Raw genomic sequence first — 14,470 nt, 5'->3', positions numbered from 1 at the left:
ACAACCACTGGGATTATTATTATTTGACCCTGCTAGTCATCTATGAATGTTTGAACATCTTGAAGAATGATCTGGCCTTAATGGCCATAATCTCCACACGGCACAGCCAGAAGAGCACTGGTCAGCCCTCAGAGCCTGGTTCCTCTCTAGGTTTCATCCTAGGTTCCTGCCTTCTAGGGAGTTTTCCTAGCCAGCGTGCTTCTACATCTGCATTGATTGCTGTTTGTGGTTTTAGGCTGGGTTTCCGAATAAGCACTTTGGGACATCTGCTGATGTAAACAGGGCTTTATAAATACATTTCATTTGATATTTAATTTCAATTTGAATAAATTGTTATATTATTGAATGGTTATATTGTCAATATTATATAGTTTATCTGACACATAACCTTTGTCTTTTTTTCTCTAAGAGAGTTCAGGTATTCCAGGCCTATATGTTGACCAACAACAAGTGACTGGAATTTTAGGAGGGAGTGTCATTGTCAATTGTTATGGTAATTCTGAAACTATGAGGTTGTGCAGGCTGAGTGGCTCTTGTGTGGAGAGTAGTAATTGGGAATTTAGATGGAGCATCAGTCGAACTAAAGCGGATCATTGATGCCAGTGGAAAAATAGTTGTAACAGTGACTATGAGTGGACAAAAAATGAAGAACACAGGCTGGAACAGGTGTGCATTGGGAGACCTACAGGTAACTGTTTGTATGACTGTCAATAAACAAACCACAATACAGAATCCCACCACCATAAGTAAAGACAGTGATAATTTACAACGATCCATGCTTTAATCCATAATTTCCCAATTTAGAAGTTAGTCTCAGAAATGCTGAAAGTAGTGTTATTTTCTTAAAACCTTTACAGCAATGCAAATTCCAGCAACCCAAGACATCTCTGCAGTTATGACTGGATAATCTGCAGCCACCTTTACCTGTTAGGCTTCAGCCAACACTTACAAGCTCCAGATGTAAGTGTACAAAAACACCCCTAAAAGATCACCACTGATGTTAAACAAAATGTAAACATATATATGCCTGAAAAGTGTTGATAAAAGGCATGTTTTATATAAATAAATAAAATGTATTCTTGCCTGCACAAGGTCTGTGGATGAAACTTCTAAGTTTGACAGTTCTGCATTGATATTAAGAAAACTAAGATGTTAGTGGTTAGAAAATAAATAACTAAATATGCAAATATATTCTGGAGAAGAAAGGTATAGTACAGGTAAGTAAGGAGGTAAGTATAAGTGTCTAGAAATAAGAAGTGTCCCCTGTACACCCGCTCTCCAAAAACTGTCTGTCTGACTGAGTTTCAGAATGACCCGTAAAAACAATGTTCTTTATACATATTGGAACAAACAATTTTGTACCTGGTGAAAGCTGGAAATGCACTTATCTTCCTCCTGTGCACCATCATTGCTGTGATGAAGTTCAGGGAAAGCCAACGATGATGATGATGATGATACAGACAATATATAGAAACCAGAGAAGTCTGTCTGGAGCAGCCAAGGGCCACGTTTATACCAACAGTTTGCAACAGGTGCAAAGCTTGAACCTTTTTTCTCAGCAGGAGATTAAACACACACAAACAATAAGATAAAAACTGTCATTATGGTGTTTTGCAGGTACTTTTTAATGAAGCAGCTAGTTGAGGACTTGTGAGGCGTCTGTTTCTCAAACGAAACACTCTAATGAACTTGTCCTCTTGCTCAGTTGTGCACCGGGGCCTCCCACTCCTATTTCTATTCTGGTTAGATTCTGTTTGCACGGAGAAGTGTATCTCTCCAAAAACTGTGGTCTTAAAAGAGATGTAAAAGTTGTTGAGTTGTTATTTTTATTGTGAATGAAAATATGCTAGCCATTTATGTTCTGAAAATAGTCTACGTTTCCTCCTCTACATTTTCTGATATAAAAATGCCTATCATACCCATTTCTTAGAACAGACAATGAATACAATGTGTAATGTTTTTGTTGATTGATGTTGTCTTAAATTAAGATTAGCGTTTTTCACTATATCTTCCACAACCTTCTAAGGTATATGAATTCTTCTGAGAAAGCGTAATGTAATATGTTTTATTTTTTACGGCTGTCTATCCGGTCTTTCCATTTATAATCTACTGCTAGATTACAGGTTTTGCAGAGTATATTATTGTCTGCAAAGAGCATCCCAGAGGGGTATTGGCAGACAATTTTTTCAAGCAATATTGTGATTTTAAATGTTTGATCTTTTCTGGTTTGATTCGTAGTCTCATCCCTTTAACTGTACTAATTGTTCACTTTTTTTACAACTTCTGATGATCAGGGATTGAGTGTGTTGAAGAGCATCAGCTTGAGCAAAGTGAGTTGCCAAATAATAGGTTTTGTGCAATTAAGATTTTAATTTAGGCGATCCCCCCCAACAAACAATCACGCACAACCAGACATTGAATGTTTGATTGGAGGCAGCTTGTGTCAATTAGCATTTCGTAGTATTTTCTGCCTGCAGCAAACCCAATGGGTCATTCTGGAATACTGGTCAAAGAACACCCCCCACAAAAACAACCAAAATGCCTGGCCCTAGTCAGATGCCCTGTCTTTTTCCCTGCTGCAAATCCATTCATTCATTCAAGCTTTGCTAAAATCCTGGCTGTGGTTCAATTGCATAATTTTTACCGCCTCGGCCCTTGGGCTTACCACTTTCCCTCTGGGAATCCCCGCCGAAACCGGATGCAGTTTGATTGCCATCTTAAGTTCAATTCACAAAAGTTACCCACTCGGCTTTAGATTTAGCTCGAGGGAGCGAGTGAACAACTTTGATCACTTGCAGGGTTGTAATTCAATGAAAAATGTAGTGTCAAACACAAGTGGCATTAAGATAAAATTACTATGCTTTCTTGCTAGCTACAAAATGTGTATAGATAACATTAATTTTAGCGGTGGCAAATGGGAATATGATGCTCAAAGTTACACACAGTCATAGTGAGGAGCATATAAAGCATAGCTAGCTAATAGCTACATAAACATATATTTTGGTGTATTCCAAAAATGTATTGGAATAAATAACCAAACTATGAAGAGGGAGGAAGGAATGATTTTTGAATGGACCACCCTTGCCCGGAAATTCGTTCATCCCGCGATGATTATGTTTTCAGCCACCGGTAGCTTGTGGGTGCTTTTTATGCGCTACAGTCAATTATGATTGCATGTCTACTTACATTAACTATATCATTATTAATATACACCTACTGTATGATAACTAGAAAATTACTTAGCTTACTAACGTTAGCCTGCCTAGCTGGAACTTCTGAAGAAGGACAATTTTTTAATTATTATTTATTTATTTAGTACCACAATTTCTAACTTATGTATATTCGTTTTTACTTACACTTGTATGCTGACTACTCCATATTGACGTTGAGGTTTAAGGTTTCAGCTGACTTTTCTTAGTAGATGTACAATCCTCGCGAATTGAATTATGGGGCGTTTCAGGCCCCGAAGTGAACATAATTGTACACTTGCAATCTCGATTAAAAATGAGGGCTGAGGGGCTTACGTTGCGAACTTCCCTTGTTTGGCTAATTGTTTGGACCGACGTCCAAGATGGCGACGGGGATTCCCCCAAGGGCATAAGGTGAGGGTAAGTGGACAAGGGTGTCTTTTATGAGTTTGAAACGCAGCCCCAGTTTCTGGTTGGTGTTGAAACGCAGCCCCAGTTTCTGGTTGGTGTTGAAATGCAGACCCAGTTTCTGGTTGGTGTTGAAATGAGAGAAAATAAATAATGGTTCTACAACTTTTTATTTTTCCTTTGTGGTGGAAGGAATTAAAGTTTTAGGCTATTATTTGGGGAGAGAAATATGATGGTGCATCAACTAGCAGTGAAGTAGAGGAAGGTGACGGTAAGTTGAGCTGTTCAGACTGACCTTGGGGTGGCAGGTAGCCTAGTGGTAAGATCAGTGGGCCAGTAACTGAAAGGTTGCTGAATCGAATCCCTGAGCTGACAAGGTAAAAATATGTTGTTGTGCCCCTGAACAAGGCAGTTAACCTACTGTTCCCAGGTAGGCTGTCATTGTAAATAATAGTTTGTTCTTTACTGACTTGCCTCGTTAAATAAAGGCAGATGTTATACGTGTCCTATGGAAGTTAGGATAGCCTGACAAATGTGAAAGTTGGTTTGGTGTCTCGAGCTTCAACGGTTCAATAGGTACTTTTGGTGAGTTATTTTATGCAAATAGTTATAGTTGATAAAGATTTTAAAGAATTGTATCCTGAATGTTTTAAAGTTGGTCTTCTAGCTTAATTGGCCAAGGAGTAGTACCATTTTGAATAGCTACCTCTGTAATCCCATGGTTCTCATTCAAACCCACGTTGATTTATCAATATGCTAAATGGTTGTAGTTCAAAAAGTATATAAAGTATAACAAATATTTTTACCATCAACCTAAGTAAGGTCAGTCTAAACAGCTCAACGTTGGTTTGGAGTTGATAGCTTAAATGGTGAAAGAGGAGATTTTTATTTATTTTACCTTTACCAATGAAGATTCCAGATTGAAATAGCAGAGATGTAGCCCAAGATGTCATACCCTCTAATGTTTTGTCTAATCTGTTGGAAAAGTGGTAAACATTTCAGTTGTTTATAAGAAGTTAGAGGAAATGTCGTTGTTAGTAAAACAGCTGTATTGTTTGGTCGGTAGACAATATTTTGGTTTTCAATTTCCGATTTTGAATAGCAGAGAAGTTGAGGAAGATTTTATGCGCTCTAGCTTTTTGTCTAAGTTGTTGGAAAAGTCGTCAAATTAGCTGATTGTGTCAACAGTTAGTGTTTACAGTGAATAGTTTAAAAAGTATAAAATATTGAAAAAAGTTGTGGCTTTTATTAAGTATGAGGAGTAGAGGAGGATATAAAAAAAATAAGAAGCATGTTGAAGATTTAAAGTGAGGACTCCATTAATTACTGAGTTTATCAGTGAACTGAAGATGGGGAATAAACCACAAACAAATTCAGATCTTAAATGCAGTCGTATCATATTTATACAGTGAGGGAAAAAAGTATTTGATCCCCTGCTGATTTTGTACATTTGCACACTGACAAAGACATGATCAGTCTATAATTTTAATGGTAGGTTTATTTGAACAGTGAGAGACAGAATAACAACAAAAAGTCCAGAAAAACGCATGTCAAAAATGTTATAAATTGATTTGCATTTTAATGAGGGAAATAAGTATTTGACCCCTCTGCAAAACATGACTTAGTACTTGGTGGCAAAACCCTTGTTGGCAATCACAGAGGTCAGACGTTTCTTGTAGTTGGCCATCAGGTTTGCACACATCTCTGGAGGAATTTTGTCCCACTCCTCTTTGCAGATCTTCTCCAAGTTATTAAGGTTTCGAGGCTGACGTTTAGCAACTCGAACCTTCAGCTCCCTCCACAGATTTTCTATGGGATTAAGGTCTGGAGACTGGCTAGGCCACTCCAGGACCTTAATGTGCTTCTTCTTGAGCCACTCCTTTGTTGCCTTGGCTGTGTGTTTTGGGTCATTGTCATGCTGGAATACCCCATCCATTACCCATTTTCATTGCCCTGGCTGAGGGAAGGAGGTTCTCACCCAAGATTTGACGGTACATGGCCCCATCCATCGTCCCTTTGATACGGTGATGTTGTCCTGTCCCCTTAGCAGAAAAACACCCCCAAAGCATAATGTTTCCACCTCCATGTTTGACGGTGGGGATGGTGTCCTTGGGGTCATAGGCAGCATTCCTCTTCCTCCAAACACGGCGAGTTGAGTTGATACCAAAGAGCTCCATTTTGGTCTCATCTGACCACGACACTTTCACCCAGTTGACCTCTGAATCATTCAGATGTTCATTGGTAAACTTCAGACGGGCATGTATATGTGCTTTCTTGAGCAGGGGGATCTTGCGGGCGCTGCAGGATTTCAGTCCTTCACGGCGTAGTGTGTCACCGATTGTTTTCTTGGTGACTATGGTCCCAGCTGCCTTGAGACCATTGACAAGATCCTCCCGTGTAGTTCTGGGCTGATTCCTCACCGTTCTCATGATCATTGCAACTCCACGAGGTGAGATCTTGCATGGATCCCCAGGCCGAGGGAGATTGACAGTTCTTTTGTGTTTCTTCCATTTGCGAATAATCGCACCAACTGTTGTCACCTTCTCACCAAGCTGCTTGGCGATGGTCGTGTAGCCCATTCCAGCCTTGTGTAGGTCTACAATCTTGTCCCTGTCATCCTTGGAGAGCTCTTTGGTCTTGGCAATGGTGGAGAGTTTGGAATCTGATTGATTGATTGCTTCTGTAGACAGGTGTCTTTTATACAGGTAACAAACTGAGATTAGGAGCACTCCCTTTAAGAGTGTGTTCCTAATCTCAGCTCGTTACCTGTATAAAAGACACCTGGGAGCCAGAAATCTTTCTTATTGACTGGGGGTCAAATACTTATTTCCCTCATTAAAAAGCGAATTAATTAATAACATTTTTGACATGCGTTTTTCTGGATTTTTTTTGTTATTCTGTCTCTCACTGTTCAAATAAACCTACCATTAAAATTATAGACTGATCATTTCTTTGTCAGTGGGCAAACGTACAAAATCAGCAGGGGATCAAATACTTTTTTCCCTCACTGTATATTTTACCATTAATTAAGCAGGGAGTTACCATTGAGTCCAGGGTCTATTTTACAAGCCCTACATATACAATTGCATATGAACCAACGTGCATTTGCATCATTATAGAAAGTAATGTCCTATCTTTGTTTGATGCTCCCAACCGAAAAAAAGGTATTTACAACGTTTTGACCATGTTGGTCGTCGTCAGGTTCAACCTCTATTTCACCAGGATGTTGCGCAGGGCACAGAGCTGCGTTAAAGATAGAGATGTCTATTTGTGGATCGGGAAGTAGAAGACACACACCAGGTCACCATTACAAAAACACCCACTCTCTCTCATCCACTCATGGCTCCACATCTCCTCCTTGTCCTGCACATCCTTTTCTTCCTCACTGGACTTTCAGGTAAGAGAGGGTACGCCATTTCTTCATTGATGTTAGTATCAAGGCTCAGTTCCTCCAAATCAGACACTGAGTACATTCTGACATTCATTGGACTTGTGCGTTCTGTCTACTTTGCCCAAGGACATGCTAGTCACATTGTGCATTGTCATATTTTGTCTGATGTGTTGATGAGAGCTATTTTTAATGATAGGTCTCCACATTCAACATATGTATTTTTCAGCAGTTCTCTTTTTTACTTTTTTTTCAGTAAAAAATTAAGAAATAGAAAAGGCAAAATCTCCCATGTCTACAAATATATTTGTAGATTACAAATATTCATACCTATATGTTTTCTAACAAATGTTTAGTAACATATTATACACTAACATTTAACATTTTTTTATGTTCAAGGTTGTACTACAGTAGTACAGTATCAGAACAACCATTCAGAGTATGTTTCAATATATAAAATATTACAACTTCAACTCCTTATTCTTTTCAAACAGCACTATTAATTAATTGTAACTAGAGATTATCTTTTTAGTTTAGGGGTGTAGTATGTCAAAGATAAGTATGATTTTAATGGTCAAAGTGTTGCCTCTGATCATGGCTGGACTTGGGTGTGACAACATCAGCACATAAAAGTAGATATCTCAGTCATTATCTGCTGTCACAACCACTTTTGGCCAAATTTCCAAAGTAATTTGGTTGATCAGCTGGTGGGACTTGTTGAGTAAAATGTTTTAATTCAAAACTATTTGTTGTTTCTTGTTGTGTCTACAGATACACAGAGTGTGTCCACAGTGAGTCATGTGTCTGTAAAGCAAGGAGGCTCCATCACCATCCCATGTCTCTATACTCAGAGATATAGAAACAATGTGAAATACTGGTGTAAGGGATATTATTGGTTAGGTGGCTCTACTGTTGTACGCACTGACCATCCTAAGACCAGTGGTAAGACCCCAATCTCTGATGACATCAACCAGCACATCTTCACTGTGACCATGACAAGTCTTAGTCCTAGTGATTCTGATTATTACTGGTGTATTGTGGTGAGGAAGAACAAGGCAGATGATGGGGTTAGACTGCAGCTATCTGTTACTCCAGGTAAGATGCACTGCTTGAAAATCCAGTAATGCAGGTTGAATAGTGCTCAGTAATGTTGCATGGACAACTTTAAATCCATAGAGGAATATTGGTGAATTATAAAATAGGATTGAACATACCAATCACTGCAAAATATGCTTTATCAAACAAACAGTCTGTTCTGACCCAGGAGGCGTACACAAATAATTCATTTCATTTCATCTTGAATATACACTGCTCAAAAAAATAAAGGGAACACTTAAACAACACAATGTAACTCCAAGTCAATCACACTTCTGTGAAATCAAACTGTCCACTTAGGAAGCAACACTGATTGACAATACATTTCACATGCTGTTGTGCAAATGCAATAGACAACAGGTGGAAATTATAGGCAATTAGCAAGACACCCCCAATAAAGGAGTGGTTCAGCAGGTGGGGACCACAGACCTCTTCTCAGTTCCTATGCTTCCTGGCTGATGTTTTGGTCACTTTTGAATGCTGGCGGTGCTTTCACTCTAGTGGTAGCATGAGACGGAGTCTACAACCCACACAAGTGGCTCAGGTAGTGCAGCTCATCCAGGATGGCACATCAATGCGAGCTGTGGCAAGAAGGTTTGCTGTGTCTGTCAGCGTAGTGTCCAGAGCATGGAGTCGCTACCAGGAGACAGGCCAGTACATCAGGAGACGTGGAGGAGGCCGTAGGAGGGCAACAACCCAGCAGCAGGACCGCTACCTCTGCCTTTGTGCAAGGAGGAGCAGGAGGAGCACTGCCAGAGTCCTGCAAAATGACCTCAAGCAGGCCACAAATGTGCATATGTCTGCTCAAACGGTCAGAAACAGACTCCGTGAGGGTGGTATGAGGGCCCGACGTCCACAGGTGGGGGTTGTGCTTACAGCCCAACACCGTGCAGGACGTTTGGCATTTGCCCGAGAACACCAAGATTGGCAAATTCGCCACTGGCGCCCTGTGCTCTACACAGATGAAAGCAGGTTCACACTGAGCACGTGACAGACGTGACAGAGTCTGGAGACGCCGTGGAGAACGTTCTGCTGCCTGCAACATCCTCCAGCATGACCGGTTTGGCGGTGGGTCAGTCATGGTGTGGGGTGGCATTTCTTTGGGGGCCGCACAGCCCTCCATGTGCTCGCCAGAGGTAGCCTGACTGCCATTAGGTACCGAGATGAGATCCTCAGACCCCTTGTGAGACCATATGCTGGTGCGGTTGGCCCTGGGTTCCTCCTAATGCAAGACAATGCTAGACCTCATGTGGCTGGAGTGTGTCAGCAGTTCCTGCAAGAGGAAGGCATTGATGCTATGGACTGGCCCGCCCGTTCCCCAGACCTGAAACCAATTGAGCACATCTGGGACATCATGTCTCGCTCCATCCACCAACGCCACGTTGCACCACAGACTGTCCAGGAGTTGGCGGATGCTTTAGTCCAGGTCTGGGAGGAGATCCCTCAGGAGACCATCCGCCACCTCATCAGGAGCATACCCAGGTGTTGTAGGGAGGTCATACAGGCACGTGGAGGCCACACACACTACTGAGCCTCATTTTGACTTGTTTTAACGACATTACATCAAAGTTGGATCAGCCTGTAGTGTGGTTTTCCACTTTAATTTTGAGTGTGACTCCAAATCCAGACCTCCATGGGTTGATAAATTGGATTTCCATTGATTATTTTTGTGTGATTTTGTTGTCAGCACATTCAACTATGTAAAGAAAAAAGTATTTAATAAGATTATTTCTTTCATTCAGATCTAGGATGTGTTGTTTAAGTGTTCCCTTTATTTTTTTGAGCAGTATATTATTTGAATATTAAAAATGGCTTCAATGCAAAAAGGCACAAAATAACTACATTTGTCTTACAAATTTCATTCAGCATTTGATTGAAATCCATAGACAGTTGCATATTGCTGTTATGAGATCATTCACTTATGTGTTATTTTATAGGGGCTAGTGTATCTTTGACAATATTTATAACATTGGTGACTTTAGGAAATCTCCCAATCTTATGGGTGTGGGCTTTTATCTGACTCATCATATCACAACTTCCTATCTCCATTGTGTTCAGATACTCCAGGACTCTATGTGGATTCACAAGAAGTGACTGGAGTTGTAGGACAGAATGTCACTGTGCGTTGTTACTATAGTGAAGCTGGAGCCAGAGGCAGGTGGTGCAGGATGGGTAGGGGTGGGAAATGTCTGGTGAATTCTGGATTTCTAGATAGAACATCAGTGACATTACACCAGCAGACCAATATTGTCACCAATGGCAATGTTTTAACGGTGACTATGAGTGCACTGAGGATGGTGGACACTGGCTGGTACAGGTGTGAAAATGGAGACTATCAGATGCCTGTTCATATCACTGTCAATCAGCAAACCACAAAGCAAAATACCACCACCTTCAGTAAGTACTGAGTGACAATTATTGGTAATGTTAGCTTCTAATTTTCAGAGTACAAACTCAACGGACACTATGACAGCTTTAAACTAAGTTTATTCTGCCCCGAGGGTCAATACAGCTGCATTAGACAAAGACATGGTTTCACCCGTGGTAGTATACATACCCCACTTAGGGTGGAGTCTCCTCCTTATCGCTACACATTGCATCATTATTGCTAGGCAGGGAGCTGAGTATATGGGTCTTAAACGGTTCCTCCCTTATCAGTACTGCCACATGTGACCATTTCCCTGCACTCCGCCCCTCCCAAGCTTCATTATGGCACCCCTCATGTCTCTTTTTTAACTAATGATAAACAATAGTTAAAGCTCAGAAACCAAACCTATCAATAAATAATGCTTTACTTCCCCACTTAGAAGCTAGTTTGAAAAATGCTGAAAGTAGTGTTTTTTTTATTCTACCTTGACACTGACAACTTTTCCAATTCCAACAGCCCAAGACATCTCTGCTGGTAAATCCGGAGAATCTGCAGTCTCTTCTCAGCCGTCAGTCAACAACATCCAGACGTAAGTGTACACAAACACCCCTCAAAGATCACCACTCAATCTAAATGTAAATGGCTGAAATTTGGATTGATGAAAACCATGGTTTCAAAACATTGTTCTAGCCTACAAAAGGTCTGTGGATGACTTTACAGCAAATGTTGACACTTCTACATTGAAATATGAAAACTAAGATGTTGACTGGTTATGAAATAGCTGCCAATATTCTGAGGAAGGAAAGTATAGTGTGATGTGTACGTTATCTCTATTAAAAAGAAAATAAGGAAGTATCCCCGGGACTGTCTAACTGTGCAGTTTCCAACAGGCCAATATTCTACAAAGTTTAGCGCATAAAACTTGGTAATTAACTACAATGACCATAATCCATTGTGCATCTACTTGTCCGGTCTGTGTTTCTTTTACGCCTGCTACAGAAATGGCAAAATAATGCACAATCGTGAGGTGGTATAGAGAGCAGATGTTGCTTTGCAAGGTATCTCTACCTGAAAATACATGATCTAAGTGATTAATAGCTGGTATTCAGCAGTCATAAAAGTATGCCTTATTTACTTTGAAGATTTACAAAATAGTGATTTTGTCACACAGCACATGCAGCAGCTCTACAGAGATGAAATGTTGACTTGGAATGAAAAAATGTAATATACACAACAACTGAAATATTTGAATAAAGTAAAGTAATGTGCATCAATTGTTAATATGTGATAAGCAGTAATGGGCAGTCACTACCATCATGGGACTTTTATGAATTGTTTAATTCTGTGTTGTTACAGCATTCAAACCAAATAATAGAAAACGAAATCGAAAACCGTGATATTTTTTTAAGAATTTAACCGAAACCGACCGGCCTCAAAAAGCACTAATTGCTCAGCACTAACTCTTCTACAGATTGGAACGTACATTCTTCTACCTGCTGAAAGTTGGTAATGCACTGCTCTTCCTCCTGTGCAACATCATTGGAGTGGTGAAGTTTAGGAAAAACCGGCATCAAGATGATACCAAGGATGTATAGAAACCAAAGAGGTTTGTCTGGAGTGATCAAGGGTCAAATTTACCAACGGTTTGCACCAAATGCAAAGCTTGCACCTTTGTTTCCAAGTACAGGGAGGAAAAATATAAAATATGCCGCTGTCATTAGGCTTACCCTTAATGTATTTTTCTTTATCACAACCTTCATTTGACATATTTGTAGAATAAGACCAAGGTATTAGATTATATTCAAACAACACATTCTATTTTCTATATCCAGCTTTATCTGTATGATTCATTTTATTCAAATTATTCTATTATTATGTACATGTGTTGTGGAATTAAAGTATTGTCCAATGTGTCTCTAACCCTTTTCCTGATGGTTATTTCTCATGGTTTAATGTAACAAATCACAGCCTGGTTGAACTGTTCCGTTAATAGTTCCTCTAGCTTTATAAATAAAAATATCCATGCTAATAAACTACATTGTTGATAAACATTGTTAATAAAGAAACTAGACCAACACAGGACTCAGGAGTTAATACATGGCTGAGGTTATCAGTGTGTTGAGGATGGGGAATAACCCACAAACAATCATCAAATTAACCACTATACGTAGTAGCATCATTTTGACTATATCACACTTAGTCAGGTTCAACAGTTCAACACCAGTTTTACACAAGGTCTTGCACTGTGCACATGGTTGCATTGTGTCATTAAAACAGGAAGAGCCTTAAAGAAGTGATGGGTCAGGAAGTAGTGTCAGTTGCTTGGGTTTCTTGGTCCCTGACACATACCAGCGTGCCCATAAAAACATAAACACTCACAGACCCTCTGTCTCTCATCCATGGCCGGCTCCAGGTATAAGTGACATAAGCGGTCGCTTAGGGCCCAAGGCCTCTAGGGAGCCCCCAACCACCCCAAAAAACTCAGTCAAGGTCTCAATTTACTGTCGAGAATTAGAATAGGAGAATACACAAGGCGCAAGTTCAAAATGGGGCTGTTCATCAACAGTTTTTTCTTGTTTTGTCAGTCACTGACAGTCACTCAATTAGCCATGTCAGCTAACAATTTTTAGATTGGTAAATTAGTCTAGCCAGCTATCTAAACTTTTACTGTATTAATCATGATCGAATAACAACCGGTCACACAGGGCACGTGCCCAGGGGCCCCGACTTCCAGGGAGCCCCCATTGATTTTGCCTGGTATGGCAACTGCTCGGCCTCCGACAACAAGGCACTACAGAGGGTAGTGTGTACGGCCCAGTACATCACTGGGGCAAAGCATCCTGCCATCCAGGACCTCTTTACCAGTCGGTGTCAGAGGAAGGCCCTTATAGTTGTCAAAGACTCCAGCCACCCTAGTCATAGACTGTTCTCTCTGCTACCGCATGGCAAGAGGTACAGGAGTGCCAAGTCTAGGTCCAAAAGGCTTCTTAACAGCTTCTACCCCCAAGCCATAAGACTCCTGAACAGATAGTCAAATGGCTACCCAGACTATTTGCATTGCCCCCCCCCCCTTTTTTTACGCTGCTGCTACTCTCTGTTTATTATCTATCCATAGTCACTTTAACTCCATTTTAGGGCTCCCAAAAAGCTAGTTCCGGCCCTGTTCTCATCCACTCATGGTTCCTCATCACCTCCTTGTCCTGGACATCATTTTCTTCCTCACTGGACTCTCAGGTAAGTGAGGGAAGACATTTTGTTGTTTGATATTGTTAGGCTCACTTCCTCCAAGTCAGACACTGAGACTGAATAAATGCTGAAAGTTATAACACTTGTAATGTCCTATTTACTTTGCCCATGGACATTTTAGTCACATTATTTTTGAGGGACTCAATATTGTACAAAATAATCCATTCAGTGTTTCATTATCTAATAAACATGCCAGTAACTTATTTTTTTCAAACATAACTTTGAATTGATTGAAACTAGAGATTGTCACCATAGTTTAGGGGTGCAGTAAATGTCAAAGCTACAGTATATATACAAAAGTATGTGGGCACCACTTCAAAATAGTGTGTTTGGCTATTTCAGCCACACCCGTTGCTGACAGGTGTATAAAATCGAGCACACAGCCATGCAATATCCATAGACAAAAAATTGTTCAGTGACTTTCAACGAGGCAGCTAGAGCTGACCCTGTCAACTGTGAGTGCTGTTATTGTTAAGTGGAAACGTCTAGGAGCAACAATGGCTCAGCCGCGAAGTGGTAGGCCACACAAGGTCATAGAAAGAGACCGCAGAGTGCTGAAGTGAGTAGAGCTTCAAAATTGTCTGTCCTCGATTGCAACACTCACTACCGAGTTCCAAACTGCCTTTGGAAGCAACGTCAACACAAGTACTGTTCGTCGGGAGCTTCATGAAATGGGTTTCCAGGGCCGAGCAGCCGCTCACAAGCCTAAGATCACCATGCGCAATGCCAAGCGTCGGCTGGAGTGGTGTAAAGCTCGTCGCCATTGGACTCTGGAGC

General features: G+C 40.6%; 1 protein-coding gene across 2 annotated transcripts; it reads left to right on the top strand.

Moving 5' to 3' along the window:
• The first annotated feature begins 6,871 nt into the window (after positions 1–6,871).
• Positions 6,872–12,305, top strand: LOC106576993 (CMRF35-like molecule 1). Of its 2 annotated transcripts, XM_014154621.3 has the most exons (5): positions 6,888–6,993; positions 7,756–8,079; positions 10,138–10,476; positions 10,964–11,036; positions 11,919–12,305. In XM_014154621.3, exons 1-5 carry the CDS (start codon positions 6,936–6,938, stop codon positions 12,040–12,042), a joined length of 918 nt encoding a protein of 305 aa, XP_014010096.1. In that variant the 5' UTR covers positions 6,888–6,935; the 3' UTR covers positions 12,043–12,305. The 2 variants fall into 2 exon arrangements, with proteins under 2 accessions (XP_014010097.1, XP_014010096.1); XM_014154622.3 differs by lacking the exon at positions 10,138–10,476 and having other exon boundaries at positions 6,872–6,993; positions 11,919–12,300.
• The last annotated feature ends 2,165 nt before the right edge of the window (positions 12,306–14,470 follow it).

This window comes from Salmo salar, chromosome 18 (genome assembly GCF_965601325.2).
Source record: "Salmo salar chromosome 18, fSalSal1, whole genome shotgun sequence".
Lineage (NCBI taxonomy): Eukaryota > Metazoa > Chordata > Actinopteri > Salmoniformes > Salmonidae > Salmo > Salmo salar.
This window is presented reverse-complemented; position numbering and strand designations above follow the sequence as displayed.